The sequence below is a fragment of the Schistocerca piceifrons genome, chromosome 4, assembly GCF_021461385.2.
Source record: "Schistocerca piceifrons isolate TAMUIC-IGC-003096 chromosome 4, iqSchPice1.1, whole genome shotgun sequence".
In the NCBI taxonomy this organism is placed as follows: domain Eukaryota; kingdom Metazoa; phylum Arthropoda; class Insecta; order Orthoptera; family Acrididae; genus Schistocerca; species Schistocerca piceifrons.
In genome coordinates, this window is record NC_060141.1 from 128,040,806 (window position 1) to 128,062,597 (window position 21,792).

At 44.2% G+C, this 21,792-nt stretch overlaps 1 protein-coding gene across 1 annotated transcript in view; it reads left to right on the forward strand.

The window, feature by feature from the left end:
* The window catches only part of LOC124795663, a 48,097-nt gene extending 28,736 nt beyond the window's left edge, over positions 1–19,361 (forward strand). Inside the window, exons 4-5 of the mRNA XM_047259737.1 lie at positions 9,151–9,275; positions 18,980–19,361. Coding sequence (XP_047115693.1) covers positions 9,151–9,275; positions 18,980–19,361 — 507 coding nt within the window. The remainder of the gene's footprint in view (positions 1–9,150; positions 9,276–18,979) is intronic.
* Positions 19,362–21,792: the final 2,431 nt, after the last annotated feature.

Below are 21,792 nucleotides of genomic sequence, written 5' to 3' on the forward strand. Positions count from 1 at the left end.
CGAAGTTAAATCCTCAAAATTTCATAAAGTTACGGCCAATTTTTCATACCAGTAGATTCATTTTGGACCTCTAGTGTTAGGTCCTTTTTCTCCCGGGACGTGTAACGAACATCGCCTGAAAACAAGAAAGAAGAAGCAAGTAAAAGGGGAGGAGAATCAAATAACACTTCTCGGGTTCAGAGAGTATGTGATGTTAATTTCTATGATTGCAAAGTCGAGCCAAATCAACAAAGAGTGTGATACCATTCATCAGTATGACGTTGCACCCTCTCGCTCCCTGACTTAATGCATGCAGTGGTTTGGTTGGTGTGTCAAGGAATTTGTATCTTCTCCTGAGGCCAGCTTTCCCTCCACTATAGTAACTGGTACTTGATGTCCTGGATACTGACACTTGGAGGGAGTTTAAATGTGAGTTCATCCCACACCTGTTCTACTGGGAACATATTTGTTGATTTTGCTGGCCACAGGCGTACCTCAACGTCACACAGACAGTTCTTCGAGGCGAGTGCCGTGTGTGGACGCGCGTTATCCTGTTGAAAAATGGCGCCAGGACAATGTCGTGTGAGAGATAACACATGAGGACACAGGATATTCGTGACGTTCCAGTCTGCCATCAGAATTCCCTCAGTCATCACCGGCCGTGGACCTGAACCCATAGCCAATGGCTCCTCACTCTATAACACCAGAATTACACTGAAGAGTCAAAGAATCTGGTACATCTGCCTGCCCGCGAGCACGCAGAAGTGCCGTAACGCGACGTGGCATGGACTCGACTAATGTCTGAAGTAGTGCTGGAGGGAACTGACGCCTTGAATCGAGCAGGGCCGTCCATAAATACGTATGAGTACACAGGGGTGGAGATATATTATGAACAGCTCGTCGCAATGCATCCCAGATATACTGAATAATGTTAATGTCTGGAAGCTTGGTGGGCAGCAGAAGTGTTTAAACTCTGAAGAGTGTTCCTGGAGCTACTCTGTAGCAATTCCCGACGCGTGGGTTGTAGCATTGTCCCGCTGGAATTGTCCAAGTCCGTCGAAATTTACAGTGGACATGAATAGTTGCAGCTGATTATACAGGATGCTCACGTACGTGTCACCAGTCTCAGTCTTATCTAGACGTATCAGGGGTCCCATATCACTCCAATTGCACACGCCCCAGACCGTTACAGATTACCTTCTAACATGGATTCACGAGCCGGCCGAAGTGGCGGTGCAGTTAAAGGCGCTCCAGTCTGGAACCGCAGGACCGCTACCGTCGCAGGTTCGAATCCTGCCTCGGGCATGGATGTTTGTGATGTCCTTAGGTTAGTTAGGTTTAACTAGTTCTAAGTTCTAGGGGACTAATGACCTCAGCAGTTGAGTCCCATAGTGCTCAGAGCCAACGAACCATGGAGTCACGAGGTTGTCTCCGACCAGGCAATATGTTTCCAGTCATAGAGTCCATTGTCGACGTTGACGAGCCCAGACGAGGCATAACGCTTAGTGCTGTGCATTCATCAAGGGTACACGAGGGGGCCTTCGGCTCTGAAAGCCCATATCGATGATGTTTCATTGAATGGTACGCACACAAACACTTGATGATGGCCCAGCATTGAAATACAATTGCAATTTGCGGAAGGGTTGCACTTCTGTCACGTTGAACGATTCTCTTCAGTCGTCGTTGGTCCCGTTCTTGCAGGATTTTTTTCCGGCAGTAGCGATGTCAGAGATTTGATGTTTTACCGGATTCCTGAAATTCACGGTACACTCGTGAAACGGTCGTACGGGAAAATCCCCACTTCATCGTTACCTTGCAGATGCTGTGTCCCACCGCTCGTGCGCCGACTATAACACCACGTTCAAGCTCATTTAAATCTTGATAACCTGCCACTGTAGCAGTAGTAACCGCTCTAACAATTGCGTCAGACACTTGCTGCCTTATACTGGCGTTGCCGACCGCAGCGTCGTATTCTGCCTGTTGGCATATCTCTGTATTTGCATACGCATGCCTCTGCCAGTTTCCTTGGCGCTTCAGTGTGATTATGCTGCGGCACTTGAAATCAACGAAAGAATGTGTCCTCTGCCGTCGTCGCTGCTGCACTCTCCGACGATAATCATCGGGGTGATGCATAACCGCTACTCGTCGCAGAAAACGATGCGACGCTGTCGATCAGTTGTCCTTGCTTGCTGTTCTCGACACCACTACCAGTGGTGCTGTTTGTGTTGCAGCAGCCTCCGTACGGTGCAGTAACTCGCTTGTCTCCGACAATGATGGATGACATACACTGTTGCAGTGAGTCCATTACAAGTTCTCAGGTGGCAGGCGCAAATATCAAAAGGGTGCACTGTGGTTAATGCACCATATGGCGATCTTCCGTTGCGGTGGTTCATACGACAAGTATGATTGGCCACACATTATCATGCAGTCCAACATCGCGTCATGGACACATCCATATCGTTCATTGATTTGCATGATTTGATCAGCTGGGCAAATGGAGACCCGCAGTGATGTCCCTATCAAAATCTGTCATATGCTGATAATACTGTCTCACAATCGTACGCAGCATCTTCACGTCCTTGACAGCGGCCACTGAACCTCGAATGATGTTTATACCTTTTATAAGCCTTGCTAAGCCTTGTAACAACACGAAAAGCGAACAACACTAATGCACTCTGATTCCCAGTCTACCTTTCACAGAAAATTGAAGCTCTGTTTATTTACACATCGCTGATGGTGTGTGCGTTTACGAAGTAACATCCAAATGTATCTTCGGGATGCTTTACTTTTTTGTAGGTAGTGTATTTGTAGATATATTTTTTGAACTTTCAATTATCTGCGCGACGAAGATGGCACAGAAACAGTATGGCGCCAGTTAGTGACGTATGATTCACGGTCGCCTGTTGAGGGAATGTTCTACAATGGCCTCTTCTTGGGATAGGATGTGAGAGCGATACCGTTTACGTCAAACTCGGCAAAAAAGACATATTTTCTGTCTCAGAACTCGTATACATCGACCTTATCATGAAATTTCACAGATACAAAGTCTTCTGTCGGTCCCGTGTATTCCAAAGTGCCTGCGACAATTGGCAATTCGAGAGAAAAATAAGTGGACAGTAAAAACACTTTGCCTCTCTAATATGGCTTACGAAACTCGTAGGCATTCAAAATAGCTTCCAGACATCTCATGCAGCAGACTGTTTGAAGCCACGCTTACGAATTTCTCGCTTTTCCTCGTTGTAAGTTGTGCATAGAAATGCTTAAGAATACATGCAATTCTTTAACAAGGTTCGTGTATTATAAGTTCTCTTTATTAAACAGACAAAGTAATAGATTGTTCGACGCTACCCCCACCTATCTTGCAGCTCTGACGTCCAAACCTGCATGTAGGACTGTCTCTTTCCAGTTTGACCTAGAATATTTCTGTTCAGATTAATGTATGCAACCGTAATTTCATGGGAATCTAGATATCGTATTTTATTCATTTGATGGAATCACATTCCACTGGACACATATAAGTCTCAGTTGAGGTACAGGCACGATTTCCCCATTACGTACAAAGCTGGGGTGCCATTCCAGCGTTGAAGAACCTCAGCAGTACTGGCGATTTAAGAAGGGGAAAATGGTCTGAAGTCGTGAATTGATGTTTGTGTTAGGAAGGGAATTGGAGCACTCCAGTCCGTGCAGCGGTGCTAGCCACAGTGCTACGTTGGTGTAGTAGTACTACATCCGCCTAATAAACAGGAGACTGGTCCAAAACCCGTGAGTTGCACAACTTTTAATTCATTGCTTCAGCTCCCACTCTCATCAAGGTATTTTATTCTATTATTAGCTGATAGTCCCGGCATTGTCCGGGCATTCATTCCACCAATTTTCTACTAGAAATGAAAACAAACAATGAAGTGTGTTAGCAGTGATGTATTGAAAAAAATCATTGCCATGTATTCGTGAAAACACCTTTGAGTTTATGAAATAACTGTACAAAGAAATAGGCCAAATGTACAAAAGTGTGAATACAGTAGTCAGATTAAGATTCGTGAGGGCTATTCGGAAAGTAAGGAACGATCTGTCTTGAAATAAAACAAAAACCACACTGGAAACTCGATGGAGCTTCTCACAGATGTGTTGGGCAGTGTCTCTAGTATGCCCGCACATAGCGTCACGTCGTTGTCTTCAGATCTGAGTGCACAGTGAGCGCGTTAAGATACATAGAGAATTGGGTCTCCCACCACGTGTGAGTGCCTCCAGAGAGAGGTCGCCAGATTTCGTACAGTCCCACATAGCGAAACTGCCTATCAGTTCCTTCCTGATGCTGTTTCTCGACAGCGCACTGCACGGGCAATGTGGGCTCTCCTGCATGTTTCCGATGCAAAGTTTTCTATCACCAGCCATACAGTCCGAGTCTTGCTCTCCATGATTAGGCTATCTGGAGCCTTCGGCAACACCTCAGAGGAGGCATTGTGTGTGGTGCTAGGAATATGCCCCATACATATGACGATCAAATACAAAGCTGCAGGATACTGGTTAAAGGTGGGGAGACTAGATAAGGTACACATAGTAACTGGTGTGCTGATGCAGACTATACATCACCCTAAAAGTTGGCATTTGAGTACAAGGTGAGCGGGATGTAAGTGATAAGGGACGTAGACTGCACGACTTCCTCCCTGACATAAGGGAGCGGCTGAGAATGAGACATATCGATCCCAGCCGCGGTATGGTACATTTCTTAGCCGGACACGGACCTTATCCCACGCCCTTAAGCCGCCTGAGTCTGAGACAGACACCTACATGCACATGCGGGGAAGAAGGTTCCCCAGAACACACCGTCTTTTTCTGAAGGCAATACGCGAACAATAGACATACACTACACTTAGACTACACAGATACAGACATAGATATATACACACCAATACGAGACGAAGAACAATGGGCACAATTAAACGTACTGACAAACAGTATTTCAAAAACAACGCATGAAGAGTACATGCGGACACGACATAACAGACATGCCTATGTGTAACGTAACAACAATCTACAGAGGGTGGACAGCGATACCCACAGTGACAGCGAAAATAGTGACAATGAGGAGGAACAGGAGGAGGAAGCCGATATGTGACAGTAAATAAGTATAAAGTGCATGCGAGCTAGCCAAGAAATCACCAAATGCTGTACACGGATGGGCACCTACAGTAGTTAATACATAGGATTAGTAATAAATAGGATAAGCAATATCATGTCTCTTATAATAACCATTAGTATGTATGTATGTGTGTGTGTGTGTGTGTGTGTGTGTGTGTGTGTGTGTGTGTGTGTGTATGTATGTGTGTGTGTGTGTGTGTGTGTGTGTGTGCGCGCTTGTGTTTCTGTGTGTGTGCGACTGGCGGTGAACGGCTCGAAGAAACTATTCCGAGGTATTCACCGTCAGCCACATTCGGTGATGGTACTAACAAATCTCTCCTCTATCCTATCATCTTTTTGTAGTCTTCTTCAAAACAACAAAATTTTATTTATATTTCAACCTTAAATTATTGTTGTATTGAAAAGTATCGTTCTTTGTAATGTTGTAGATAAAAGAAAAGAAAAGGAAACAGTAAAAAGATGAAAAAAGAAAATTGTAAGATGTACGATCTGTTTTAAACATCAGGTAACAGGTCTATAATTTGGCGATAAATAAATAAATCAATCTCCCTGATTTTCATCTCTGCTCAAGTGAACCGGTGGCTATAAAGACATTTGGGCACAGACAACGAGCTGCTATCAAGCTTAGAAACTTGTCGTCAAGCACAGGAGGCTGCCTTCTATGACGAGGGTATTGGAAAGCTGGTACAACTCTACGACAAATGTCCAAGTCAGAGAAGTAGCTGAAAGATGCTTCTAACTGTGGTTTGCATTTCTCGACCGATCGTTCCTTGCTTTCCGAGTAGCTGTCGCAAATACTTACATTTGAAACATCCCCTTCGAAAAATTTATGAATTACTGTGCTTGGATACCCCTTACGTTATTTGATTTTCAAACAGCTGAGCAGAACTGAACGTACTCAGACATTTCGCTCTTTACTTATCCTGATCAACACTAAACTGACACACAATATTTTTATCGCAACGCAATCTGACTTTCAATAATCCCTACAAAATAATGGCCCTGAATAACAATAACGTACACCTTTCACGAATCAATTACCTCACAAAAATATTCGTTACTCGAACTATTGCAATACAGCGAGCGCGAATACTGCCAGCTAAATAAAAGATTCTAACTACTGAAGCCACTAACTACTGATAGGCATACTTCGCAAATGAAAGATTTTGATAGAGAACAAACAATGTATTTACCTTAGTAGTGTTCAAAAGTCATAATATGTATATCAGTTCATGACATCCAGTCTTACAAATTTACTCTCTCTGACGGACAAACGTCCAGATCGTTGGCTCAAAATTCTGGCATCTCCCTCTCCACATCCACCACTGCTGGTGGCTCACCTCCAACTGCGCAACGCTACGGGATAGTGGTGGGCAAGAAATCGCGTATCTGTTAGAAATCACAGTGACTGAGAAGTCACAGATATCACAGTAGCAACTTTACAGAATCTAACTGCGATTTCAGTCACAGTTAGCAGTCGCAAGTAGTATTTCACATTCAAAGACGTGAGCCATCTATTGGTCAAATTTAGCACTGCTTTCTGCGATTTCCGTGACAAGTCGCAACTAAGAGTCGCAAGTAGCAACTAAAAAGCGCAGTTAACAGTGCCATCTGTTGGCCAAAGTTCGTACTACATCCATCTCTGCGATACGGTATCGAGTCTAACTGCGATTTCCGTGACAAGTCGCAACTAAGAGTCGGAAGTAGCAACTAAAAAGCGCAGTTAGCACTGCCATCTGTTGAGCAAAGTTCATACTAAGCTATTCGCTACCGAGTCAAAGTGCGATTTCTGTGACAAATCGCAACTAAGAGTCGCAAGTAGCAACTAAAAAGCGCAGTTAACATACTTTTCCTAGTGTCATCTGTTGACCGACGTATGTACTTCGTTATGAGAGCCTTGTGCCTCACGAGATCGGTGGGCTGTGTGTGCATATGAAGGGCTTATTTCAATAGTGGTACAAGTCCATTTTTGTTCGTTTTGAGATACAAAGTCGTAAAGTTAAATGAGCGCTGAAAAATCTGCAGTTGAGATACCAGAAATATTCAAGCATATGGCTTCTTGCTAGAGATGAACCTTTATTTATGTTTGTTTGGATCACTAATTTCAGAAGCATTATAGACAGAAAAGTGGAGGTAATGGACTTGTACCACTATTGAAATAAGCCCTTCATATTATATGACGACATGCACATTCAGCATCAGTTATGGTTGGTCAAATACTGCTGTGACTCTGAATGTATTATATTAATAAGAAGCAACATTGCCTTTTTCTCCTGAAAATATCAAGTAACGTAACAAATGTGTTTGATTCTGCTTCCAATATGACAGTTTTGGTTAATACTCCACATGCCTACAGGACTTTGCAATCTTAACACAGCAGAACTCAGACATCTGTATAAGTGTAGAGAAATGAAAACAGTCATATGAATGCCTCACTTTTGTTCCGACACAGTTCAAGACTCGAGAGAAAAGTTTTACACCTGGTGTTCTACAGGGCAACTTCACACACAAGAACTTTTTGCCGACACTACTACCACCTACATAAGTAAGCTTTTCCTGTGTTACTTTCAAGTAATGCACTTAAGCTATTCCTCATTTAACAGGAAGATCTGTACATCCCACTTTCACATCAACAGCCTCAAAATGCATATTGTAGACTTCGGGAAATGTTACAGGTCAGTGTCACACCAGGATTGTGGAGAAAGGGGGGGGGGGGGGGGCGGCATGTCACTCTCCAACAAGTGTTTACCTATAAGTAAGTGGCGGAAAATTATGGGTATAGGGCGGCTTAAACATGTGGAAAATGAGATTTTTATTATTCACTCACTGTATTTGACATTTATTATTCCTTATTAAAATCGCACAACAACTTCAATAAAACACAGTTTAATCATTCACACACTTATTTCACAATTATTTCACTTTTAAACTGCAAATCCTCTAAGAATTGTCTTGAATCTTCACGAGTCTCTCTCAACAGCCTTGATGTGTATAGATACGTACAGAAATCAGTAATCAGAGTCAGAACTGTGTCTGCAAAAACACAAGGATTATTAAACAATTTTTGCTGTCATTAATTACTAGCAATATAATTGACAGAGTAGATTGCTAATATTTGCTATTATGAATATCACATTTGCAAGAACGATCTCACTGAAGTAATTAAGTCCATCGAAATGCTTAGAAACTAACCTCTCGTCTGACGAAAACGGTCTAAAGACGCAGTGGCAATTTCTTCAGATCTGTTGACAATGATATTTTGAGTTATCACTTTACTGAGTGACTGAAATGTAATTCAGGTACCTGTGAACATAACAATATGTTAGAATTCATTTTCTAAATACGAACTATTACGGTACTGTACGGCTACTTACATATTAATTACATTATTAATATTTTCACAGTTGTTTCTTTAATACAAAATTAAAACCAACGGAAGAAAAAACGTAAAACATACTTGTCAGTGACAGGTTTGTTGAGATGCAATTTTCTGTGTTGACAGATGTAACTTTTTAATACGGTGGTAAGTCGCAGAAATCGCAGGAATCACAGAAATCGCAAAAGTAGCAGAAGTCACAGAAATCGCAGAAGTAGCAGAAATCGCGGAAGTAGCAGAAATCGCAGAAATAGCAGTGGCGGAGGGATACACGACCTATGTTCCTTAACTGCGACTCTTAACTGCGACAAATCACAGTTAAGAATAACAGATACTGGAAAGTAGCATTCACAGAAATCACTGATATCTGAAAATCGCAGTTCAGCCCATCACTACTAAGGGCTGTTCACATCCAACTGCCGAACACTACAATAACGAATATTGCAACAATGCCAACCAGCCACAGATTGCACACAGCACAGCCAGTGATTCTCATACAGAGTGCCACGTGGCGTTACCAACATAAAAACCTAAACAGCCTACTTACACATTTTCATAATATGTGTGGATTTCAACTAACAGTACAAGTGCAGTAGGTGGCACGCATAGGTAATTGATGTGAGGCGAGGGTGTACAATCACACTTTGTGCCCGCAGGTGATCCCATTCGTGCGCGGCGACACGATGATGCGGCGGGTGGCGGGTGACGACTCGGACTCGGAGGACGACTCCCGCATCCAGGCGGATCTGGCGGACCTGCGGAGGAGCAGCCGGCGCCGGGGGCGGGACGGGGGCGGCGGGGGCCGTGGGGGGCAGGGCCACAACCACAGCGCCTCTCCGTCGGGGCCCGCGCGACGCCCCATGCGGCCGCCGCCGCTGCTCGCCAGGTGCGTTCGCCACGGCTCCAGCAGTGCGGACTGCCCGCGACAGTAGGCGGAGGACGTCAGCGGAACGGGAGGCGACATCACCATCAAATAACTGTCCACTCACACGACGTCACTTCATGTCACATCACCTAACATCACGTCATTTCCATAAACACCGATCGGTGAACTGAGATTAAGGGGCGCTATATGCGATACAGAGTCGGAATACGGGAGTCAGGAAACTCAGAAGGCCCAACGGTACCGACCGAACGCCGTGTCATCCTCAGCCGCTTCGCATCACTGGATGCGGATCTGGAGAGGCAGGTGGTCAGCACACCGCGGTTGTCAGCCGTCATGACCGGATTTTTGCACAACATGGTTGTGGAGAGAAGCAGCGATTAGTATGATTAATCAATAATTCAAGAACAGTCTTAATCGCATTTATTATTGTTATAATGCCGCCAGCCGGTTTCAACCCGACGTAGGGGTCATTTTCTGGGCGTTTACACCATTGGTCGACTGCTGGTGGTGTCACTCCTGTCTACATAACGGCAGGAAACTATTGATGATAGTTTCCTGCCGTTATGTAGACAGGAGTGACACCACCAGCAGTCGACCAATGGTGTAAACGCTCAGAAAATGACCCCTACGTCGGGTTGAAACCGGCTGGTGGCATTATAACAATAATAAATGCGATTAAGACTGTTCTTGAATTATTGGTTCATGACCGGAACCTCTACTCTTCAGTCAGATAGCTCCTCAATTGCCCGCACTGGGGCTGAGTGCGCCCCGCTTGCAAACAGCGCTCGGCGGACTTGCACGCTCACCAATCCAAATGCAAGTCAAGTCCAAGAGCTGTTAACCTCACTCATCTGACGGGAATCGGTGTTACCTCTGCTGCAAGGCTGTAGGCGAATTAAGAAACTAGCATTTTCTTATTGCATATTAACATCTCAAAGCAAAATTCATAATCGATGTTCTTTCCATAGATTGCATGGTAAATCTACACTCCTGCGATGTAGCAAAATTTTCGTTCAAGCTTATCAAACGACTGACATCTGTTGCTCAACAAACAATACTTACAGTGCAATAGATACAGCCCTTTTAACTTATCTAAAGTGTTTTCTTTCCAGTCACTGTTAGAAAAGTCTTTTATAAAATTTGTTTCTCATAGTTATTCTTTATTATGTATATACACAGATTAAAGCGACGAAGAAAAATGTGTACCATGACCAGGATTCAAACCCCGGCTTCCTGCTCACTGGATAATGTTGTTTCAGTTTAGGGGGAATACCAAGTGGGCTGATGTTTGATTGGGCATTTCGACTGAGGAGGGAAGCTCGCTAGGACAGTTCGTGCAGCTGAACAAAGCCACTGTACTTGGGTGGCATATTGGTTAGTGCACCTCCCTAATGAGAAGGAGACACAGGTTCGATTCTCGGCCATGGTACAAATTTTCATTCGTCGCTTCAGTCTGTATATGTAGGTGATAGATGTTTGAGACTTGAAAACATCTCTTGAACCTTACAGTTTCTTTTTTCTTCTTTATGCATAGTGTATGCTTTTCCTCTGTCCTAATATTTTGACAATCAAGTCGCTTTTCGTTTTCAGATATTTACTCCCTTCGTGGAACAACGCCCGTAAGATAATCAAGTCCTTATGGGACCTTTCAGTGTGTCATAAAAACAACGCAAACAGTAAAGTAAACACTGAGAAGACGTATAAGCACTAAATCCGCTGCCATAAAAAGAGAGCGCAGCGCGTGCAGATTAATTTCCGTTGATAGTTGACGTCACCGTTCAACCACTAAGGTCGGTCTCAAAGCTTTCTCTCCAAGAAACCATGACCTTGACGTCCTCTTCTGCACCGATCACTCTGTCTCGTTGTCGGTCTTTGAGAATGTCGCCAATTTAAATACACTCCTGGAAATGGAAAAAAGAACACATTGACACCGGTGTGTCAGACTCACCATACTTGCTCCGGACACTGCGAGAGGGCTGTACAAGCAATGATCACACGCACGGCACAGCGGACACACCAGGAACCGCGGTGTCGGCCGTCGAATGGCGCTAGCTGCGCAGCATTTGTGCACCGCCGCCGTCAGTGTCAGCCAGTTTGCCGTGGCATACGGAGCTCCATCGCAGTCTTTAACACTGGTAGCATGCCGCGACAGCGTGGACGTGAACTGTATGTGCAGTTGACGGACTTTGAGCGAGGGCGTATAGTGGGCATGCGGGAGGCCGGGTGGACGTACCGCCGAATTGCTCAACACGTGGCGCGTGGGGTCTCCACAGTACATCGATGTTGTCGCCAGTGGTCGGCGGAAGGTGCACGTGCCCGTCGACCTGGGACCGGACCGCAGCGACGCACGGATGCACGCCAAGACCGTAGGATCCTACGCAGTGCCGTAGGGGACCGCACCGCCACTTCCCAGCAAATTAGGGACACTGTTGCTCCTGGGGTATCGGCGAGGACCATTCGCAACCGTCTCCATGAAGCTGGGCTACGGTCCCGCACACCGTTAGGCCGTCTTCCGCTCACGCCCCAACATCGTGCAGCCCGCCTCCAGTGGTGTCGCGACAGGCGTGAATGGAGGGACGAATGGAGACGTGTCGTCTTCAGCGATGAGAGTCGCTTCTGCCTTGGTGCCAATGATGGTCGTACGCGTGTTTGGCGCCGTGCAGGTGAGCGCCACAATCAGGACTGCATACGACCGAGGCACACAGGGCCAACACCCGGCATCATGGTGTGGGGAGCGATCTCCTACACTGGCCGTACACCACTGGTGATCGTCGAGGGGACACTGAATAGTGCACGGTACATCCAAACCGTCATCGAACCCATCGTTCTACCATTCCTAGACCGGCAAGGGAACTTGCTGTTCCAACAGAACAATGCACGTCCGCATGTATCCAATGCCACCCAACGTGCTCTAGAAGGTGAAGTCAACTACCCTGGCCAGCAAGATCTCCGGATCTGTCCCCCATTGAGCATGTTTGGGACTGGATGAAGCGTCGTCTCACGCGGTCTGCACGTCCAGCACGAACGCTGGTCCAACTGAGGCGCCAGGTGGAAATGGCATGGCAAGCCGTTCCACAGGACTACATCCAGCATCTCTACGATCGTCTCCATGGGAGAATAGCAGCCTGCATTGCTGCGAAAGGTGGATATACACTGTACTAGTGCCGACATTGTGCATGCTCTGTTGCCTGTGTCTATGTGCCTGTGGTTCTGTCAGTGTGATCATGTGATGTATCTGACCCCAGGAATGTGTCAATAATGTTTCCCCTTCCTGGGACAATGAATTCACGGTGTTCTTATTTCAATTTCCAGGAGTGTATATTATGGAACGTTTCGGCCTCCCGTTTCGTCAAGTGTGAATGGCCCATAATGATTCGACCCCCTCTGTATGTCACCAAAGTAGACAAATTAATCATGAGCAGATTCGGAAACTTTGTTGATATTTCAAAGTTTATAGACCGTTTATTTATCCCTCTCAGTCATACATTCCTTTTTTTTTACTATGTGACTACCTTTGATCGTACTCGATTACTTCCAGATGTGTGTACTTGCGTAAGCAACACGTTGGAAGGTTGCGCTTCATAACGGAGGAAGGCAAAAGAAAAACCAAGACACTTTCATCGGATTTGTCGACCTAGAATAAGTGTTCTGTAATGTAAAACTGTGGAAGATCCTCGAAATTCTGAGAAAAATATGAGTAAGGGGAAGACAAATCATATAGGTACACATGTCCAAGGAAGTGTGGCGTTCGCTGTGTTATTCAGTGGTTTGGTATTTAACTAATTTGTAAATGAAAATGATAATCTTATTTTATTGCAGTGAGTAATTACTAAATAATTTTTCTCCCGGCTAAAGATTTGGTCAAGTTGCTAAAGAACTCCAAGTTAACGTTGTGCTGTCTGTAAGTTGTGTAAGTGTCACTAAATCACAGTTCATACAACAGACCCTATACAATTATTCACTATGATGGAAACAGTTATCTTCAGCAACATGATCATTAAAATCACAGAATATCAGCCGCGCACAACACTGACGTATGTTACCTGAAACGATATTCTTCGCAACTCGTGCATAATTAATTTCGGCTCCATACATCAGCAAGAAAAGTTTGTCATATGGATCGTGCTATGACCACTGTTTTTTAAAAAAACAATCTGATTCGAATTATTTTCATTAAAATGAGTTCGGGACCACCGGTGCACATTTATTTTTACACATTTTTATTACCTTCGGCATTTATGTCTGCAGAGTTGCGTAATTTGAATTTGCCGCTGAGACAGTTGTTAAGTTGGCGGCAGACAATTGATAGAGACTTTCCATTGTTAGAGCAAATTTCCTTTTAACAGGATAAGTACTTGAAATGCTTATTAAACTTTGCTTTCATATTGTGCACTATTTAGACTAATTTTCATCAAGCAAACGTTTGATACTTTCGTAAGAAACACACATAAAAACGCGATAGAAATCGCTATAATCAATGGCTGCGCTCCTTGCAGCGGAAAGAAATAATTAACACAGATAATGCTTATTGAGATATGAATTAAAGTTACAAATAATTATTCACTCATATTTATAATAATAATGAACTCTATTCTCAAGTAATAATTAACAAATAATTACAATTTCTTAACAGACCTCAGTTTGTTATACCTACAAAAGCCAACTAACATAAGGTAAAAACAAAGGAAGACACACTCATATCATAAAAGGAATTTAGAATTATCATTGTCTTTCTATGATATGCATCGATATGTCCAATTACATCCTAAAATATTATATAAATAATTAATATTTATTATCGTCTCATTTCACTGTTTTTTCATACGTCGGATAGATAATATTCATTACTGTTAGAGGCATAATTTCCTCTCGTCGCGCTGTGGCTAAAATTTATCTCGTGGATGTTACAGAACATTGCATCGTTCATCTTAATAATACAGGCACTGCAATATAGTATCGAAAATTCGTTAAATCACCACAACCTGAGTACATAAGCTGACATACTTTTTCTTTTATCCCACAAACACTTGTATGTTGTGCTAAGAAAACTGTTTCTCTGATTAACGCTTTCCTGTGTAATATACGGCACAATTGTGGAAACCCATTGATACGGTGATATACAGGAGGTGGAGAAAAATAAGGAAACATTAGAAACAAAACACTTTACCTGCCTAATATGGCATTGGAAACTCGCTGGCATTCAAAACAGCTTCGAGCAGTCGTCTCGGAATAGGTAAATATAGGTCCTGCATGGTATTCGTGGGAATCATATACTATTCTTCCTGCAACATAATAGCAAGTTCTGATAATAATTATGGAGGTGGATAGACATTCAGGTCTGCAGTGACTTTTGCAGCTGTCGTCCCCTTAAATTTTTTCTCTTCAATTACCGTCTGTCACGATCATTCAACATACAAACTTTCGTCCGCGTTGTGTTCCTCAGCAGGTGATATAAATCTTCAGTTAAAATGAATAGTGAGATCGCAACTTGCGTATTTACCAGTTTCGGCTTATGTTAAATCCCGAAGAGCCGCTAGCACCAGCCATTGGGTGACGGGGGGGTAAAAAATTCTGAAGGTGTGTTTTACATGTGCCGAAACCGGTAAATAAACAAATATTGTTGCGATATCGACTGTTCATTTCAGCTTAAATATAACAACAGGTCGCTGATTCCCATACATTATGCTGTCTAAATTTAGGAGGTATAAATCTTCTGTACGCTGCCTCTTGAAGCGCCAAGTACGTCAGTTCCCGTGCTTACAGAAGCACCGACCATACGGGCACCAATGATTTTCTCACGTTCGAATTCACTTAGCTCCAACATAATGCAGTCACAGCTAAACAGACCACTCTTCTGTTCACGACTGACACGTGTAACATATTGAGGGCAACACACAAATGCCATTCAAGAGGCTCTACCTGCAAGCTTGGCTAAAATTTTCAATTACATTCAAGCTTGTGCTTCTCTCGGTATTTGTACAATGCCTGTAAATTGTGATAAAATCTCTTTCTCGCTAAACACACGTAGCGAAACATCAAAATAAACGACGTTCGATGTCTTGTCAAGTCGGACGTTAGTCAAAATTTGTGTCGAACGCATCAAACACAATGTTTGACAAAAAAGTAAAACAGACCCACAAACTTCCAAATAAATTGACAAACTAGTGAATTTCGACAAACTGTTTGATCGTATACATGGGCCTTCACGGTGAGAAGAGAGTCAAAATTTGTGTCAGACGTGTCAAACACAGTCTATGTTTGACAAAAACGTAAAACACACCCACAAACTGCCAAATAAATTGACAAACTAGTGAAGTTCGACAAGCTGTTTGATCGTTTACATGGGCCTTCACGGTGAGAATTAGCCGGCATATGTGGTTAGAGAATATTTACGATGTAGTAAATCATAGGATTACTGGCAGCATTGCTAGCGAAAAAGACACTAATGAATGGGTAAGAGAAAACTGGCAGCCACCTCCATTTTTTCGCATGTAATTACTAATTAGAACCGCAGATCGCTCAGTGTTAATCCACGGCGCATTTTATATCCTTGTAAAATATAAGTTTCATTTTGTAAATATTCACAATTAGTTGATTGTGCAACATCTGTCCTCTTATGTAACCAAAGCAACTATTTTTGGTGCAAGTATAGTTTACATGCACAAACATACAAAATTTATATTTAATTATTGTTGTCATTTTGTGCTCAATAGGACGTTCTTCATAATGATGAAAGGCAAGAGTTTGCTATTATTATCGATAGGTGCGAAAATTGTTTACAAATAACAGGAACATGTTTTATACACTGAAGAGCCAAAGAAACTGGAACATCTGCCTAATATCGCCTAGGGCTACCGCGAGCTTGCAGAAATGCCCCAACAAGACGTGGCATGGACTCGACTAATGTCTGAAGTAGTCCTGAAGGGAACTTATACCATGAATCCTGCAGGGATGTCCATAAATCCGTAAGAGTACGGGGGATGGAGTTCTCGTGTGAGCAGCACGTTGCAAGGCATCTCAGATATTCTCAATAATGTTCACCTCTGCGGAGTCTGGTAAGCAGCCGAAGTGTTTAAACTCCGAGGAATGTTCCTGGAGCCACTCCGTAGCAATTCGGGACGTGTGGGATGTCGCATTGTCCCGCTGGAAAAAAATGGCTCTGGGCACCATGGGACTTAACATCTGAGGTCATCAGTCCCCTAGAACTTAGAACCACTTAAACGTAACTAACCTAAGGACATCACACACATCCATGCCCAAGGCAGGACTCTAACCTGCGACCGTAGTGGTCACGCGGTTCCAAACTGTAGCGCCTAGAACCACTCGGCCACACCAGGCGACCCATCTAACAACTGCGCCAAACACTTGTTGTCTTATATAGGCGTCGCCGAGCGCAGCTCCGTATTCTGCCTGTTTACATATCTCTGTATTGTGTACGCATACCTATAGCAGTTTCTTAAGCACTTCAGTGTACAATACCATGCAGAAAGATTTTAAGGTTTAGCTGACAATGAATGAGAAAAAATTACAGGGATCGGCAAACATAATTCATCGTTCTGTACATCAAACGCACTTTGTGCTAAAATTACAGGCCTGGATCACGTGAAGGGATTGAAAGTACGAATAGAAAAAATTCTGAAGGCGCACACATTACTCCACGGTCAGTTAAAATAGTTTTCAATGGAACTCAATGAAGAGTATGAATACTTCATATGTTACTGTAAAGTATGTTGGTTCAGTCAAGGTGAATGCCTGGAACGACTTCTCGACCTAAAACTCGCTATTATTGAATTTATGATGAACAAAGGAGTGAAGAACGAAAAGTAGATCAAACGGAATGTAGATTTTGTTACAAGTGGACTTGACTGCACACTGCCTGCAGTAAGACACTGCAGAGGAACTTCTTTCTCCTTAGATGGGGATATGTATGAAAAGAAAATCACGTTGTAGAAGGGACACATTTTAACAAAGTCCAGTTACGTAAGCTCACTGGCGTTAACGAAAACGCGAGATATGAAGAATTCACGGTGTCCCTGAAAGAAGTGCAAGGATACTATTAAAAAAATATTTTGAGGACATTTTCAACCATACATCTTATTTATAAATGATAGAGCGCAGCAATCAGTCATGCTTTTTTTTGTACGTTTTATTACCTAAATCCTGATTTCGATTAGTGCCTAGTCATTAACAATGCGCTATTTCTTAAACTCGATGCTTGTTAGTTACCAGTTGTACCGGCGTCAGTCACAGTTCTTTGAATACTACTCTACTAAAAAATAGTGCATGGATGATGGCTAGGCATTATCCGGAATCTGGATTTGCGAAATAAAACCTGCAAAAAGAAAGGACGACTGATTGCTGCGCTCTATCATTTATAAATTACATAACAGTCGCTGAGTGCACCCACTTTCAGGTAACCTGGTGAACCATACATCTATTTCCAAGCTTTTTTCGACACTGCTTGCGGTTTCAGCTGTAAGCACCACTGCTTATGTGCAAATGTAACCGATTGACCTGAGAGGTTATTCCAGTTTCAGTGACAATTTTTTTTACCTTAAAGCTGTCAAGGATGTCTACATTGCTTTCCACGGGTAGAGTTTCCAAGTCTCCGTACTGAGGCAGCAAAAGTGCTTCAACGTTTCGATCGACATATTTATGTGAAAGACCTTCTTACGATTGTGAAACTAAATAAGTGTCACGATTATATGGCATCTTGATTGCGGAACTCTGGGAAATTGTCGGCGACTGTCTTTATGCCGACATTTTGTGCCTGATACGAAACGTATTAGGTATTCAGCAAGTCAAAACTAATTAAATAACACTGAAAGCTAGTTTTGTTTGTGAGCTATGTTGTTAGCTAGAATACCACCATGAGTAAAATACTACATACTGGCAACGGCCTTGCCGCAGTGGTTGCACCGGTTCCCATGAGATTATCGAAGTTAAGCGCTGCTGGGCGAGGCCGGCACTTGGATGGGTGTCCATCCAGCCGCCATGCGCTGTGCACCCAGCCTCGTGATGCCATTTAAGGAGCTACTCGACCGAATAGTAGCTGCTTCGGTCAAGAATACCATCGTAACGACCGGGGGAGCTGTGTGCTGACCCCACGCCGTTCCTATCCGCATCCTCATTGAGGATCACACGGCGGTCGGGTGGTCCCGGTAGGCCACTCGTGGCCTGAAAGAGTGGTTTAACATACTACATATATATTCCTTTTCAATATATATGTTAGTTTTATTCCAGTGCTACTAATATTTGTCGTTATTAGAGTAAAAAAAACGTATCTGTGTGGATAATGTATAAAAATTTTGCTAAAAATAATAACCAAGCTGTATGTCGTGCGACTGCACTTCCATTTAAATGCATCGTGTTCAGAGTTTCCCGTCTTCACCCTCCTCTCACTCAGATAGCGCCTGGTGACGGTGAGGGGAAATGTGAAGCAAGGCTGAGCACTTTGGCACTCATGTCGGGCACGGCCCGCGAGCCGTAATCTTGGATGCCTCTTGCCTAAGGCTACTTGGAATACTACCGTAGTCCGCGCTCACTCGCAACAGCCTACGGTAGTCTACGGTAGTTTTATGACTACCGTCTCCTTCCAGGCCGCAGTCCCTGCGCAGCCGGAGGCGCCTAGCGCGCATGCTGGCGGCGCAGCTGGCGCTGTTTGCGGGTTGCTGGCTACCGCACGCGGCGGCGGCAGCAGTGGCGGCGGCGCAGCTGGGGACTCCAGGGGCGGCGGCGGGGGCGGCGCGTCGGCTGCTGCTGCTGGGTCACGCGCACTCTGCGGCGGCGCCGCTGCTCTACTGGGCGCTGAACCGACGCGCGCTCGCCTGCGGCCACTGGGCGCCCAGGCTGCGCGCCGGCAGAACCCAGCAGCCGCCGCCGCCATCCTCCACCAACGAGGCCGCGCTCGGGCCCTTCCACCCGCGCTTCATCACGCCCAGGCCGCAGCCGCGCTGCGAGACCTCGCACTTCCTGCGATAGCCGCGGGAGCGTGGGCTGCTCGACGAGGACGTCGCGCTAGCTGGGGAAGCTGGGACATACCTCAAAGTACCGTTCATCTCGTCTGTGAGAACGTTATCCCAACCCATTCACACTCGGCGTCCTCAGTTCGGCAAAGGTGGCAATAGTCGTGACCACTGGTGACTTCTCTGGCTGCCACCAGCTGATGGTAAATTTACTGGGTTACTACTGGACGAGGACATCAGGAGGATTTTCACTGATTGAGGATGATGGCATATAACAGGTGTTTATAATTAAGCTGTAGCTACTCACGGAGATCCAGTGTTGGCTGTAATTATCCCATGGCAGCGAAACGTTTTAGACATTATAATGCGATAATGCGGAACCGAATTACACAGCAAAAATAGTAACATTTTTGGCCACCAGGTACAAATCTGGCGCTGTGAATGCAAGAATGACGCATAGAACTATTTCCACATGTTATGGTTCAAATGGCTCTGAGCACTATGGGACTTAACGTCTGAGGTCATCAGTCCCCTAGAACTTAGAACTAATTAAACCTAACTAACCTAAGGACAGCACACACATCCATGCCCGAAGCAGGATTCGAACCTGCGACCGTAGTGGTGGCGCGGTTCCAGACTGTAGCGCCTAGAACCACATGTTATGGATTAGGACTGGGGTATGGGCGGAGAAGGTCGAACGAGAGAGAAAGGCGTAATGTAAAGTTTCCTGTTAACCACGCCTTACACGATGCGCTCAGTACGAGCATCAGAGATGTCAACGAGATGCTATTCAGAGCCAGACTTGCACCTGGTGGCTACAATTGGAACTATTTTTTCCTCGAGTATATCCATTCCAGATTAATGAATTCGTGTATCTACCAGTTTCGCTGCCATACGATGATCACAGCCCATGCTCAACATTTACTGGGTGATCAAAAAGTCAGTACAAATTTGAAAACTTAATAAACCACCGAATAATGTATAGAGAGAGGCAAAAATTGACACACATGTTTGGAATGACATAGGGTTTTATTAGAACCACTCCATATTGCTAGACGCGTGAAAGATGTCTTGCGCGCGTCGTTTGGTGATGATCGTGTGCTTAGCCGCCATTTTCGTCATGCTTGGCCTCCAAGGTCCCCAGACCTCAGTCCGTGCATTTATTGGCTTTGGGGTTACCTGAAGTCGCAAGTGTATCGTGATCCACCGACATCCCTAGGGATGCTGAAAGACAACATCCGACGCCAATGCCTCACCATAACTCCGGACATGCTTTACAGTGCTGTTCACATCATTATTCCTTGATCACAGCTATTGTTGAGGAATGATGCTGGACATATGGAGTATTTCCTGTGAAGAACATCATCTCTGCTTTGTCTTACTTTGTTATGCTAATTATTGCTATTCTTATCAGATGAAGCTCCATCTGTCGAACATTTTTTGAACTTTTTGAATTTTTTTGGTTCTAATAAAACCCCATGTCATTCCAAGCATGTGTGTCAATTTGTACCTCTCTATCTACATTATTCCGTGATTTATTCAGTTTTCAAATTTATACTGACTTTTTGATCACCCGGTACATCTACATCTACATGGATACTCTGCAAATCACATTTAAGTGCCTGGCAGAGGGAGTGCCTGGATCATCTGTGAGTAAATGCAATTTAATCATGGACACCCGGTACTTCAACTTTCCAGCGATCAATACTTACAGTAAATGTCACTTTCAAACAGAGTACCTGCCTCCTTTGAGTTTTTTCATTTGCAGTCAGGAAAAGTCCTTTTTCATATTAGGTAAATTATATAACAGACCAGAAAGCAAGACAGAGAAGGCCGTTCATCCAATTTTACAAGCCACTGTACGGTGGGTATGGCTGGCACCCTGTACCACAGCTAATGTCCGCTGTGTGGTCAGAACGTCTGACTGCCATGCGAAATGAATGTTGAAGACAGTAGGATCGTTCTACAGTCAGCTTCAAATGCTGGTTCTCCAAATTTTCTCAGTAGCGTTCCTCTAAAAGAACATAACATTCCCTCGTGGGATTCGCATTTGAATCCCGAACTGTGTCTGTAAAACTTCCGTGTTGTTCGAACCTACCAGCAACAAATCTGGCTACCCGGGTCTGTATTGCTTCGATATCATGGAGTAGCCTTAGTAACTCCACAACAACCGTGCCCCGAATATTCAACAGTAACGAGGAATCTGTCCTATTATGGTGTAAAACAAGGTCACCAAAGTGATTTCAAAGAACTAAAGAAGAGAAAACCTTCGTCAGTTAGTTTCATTATGCCAAGGTCCCATAGACGCACTAAAGATCTCGAAGTTTAGAATTGTTTTGTCACTTTTAGCTGTTTTCAGTTGTGCGATGAATGCCTCTTTATTTCAACATTCACTTGCAGACTTAGATACGTAGCCATCAGAAGTGCTCATGTGCGATGGAACTTTA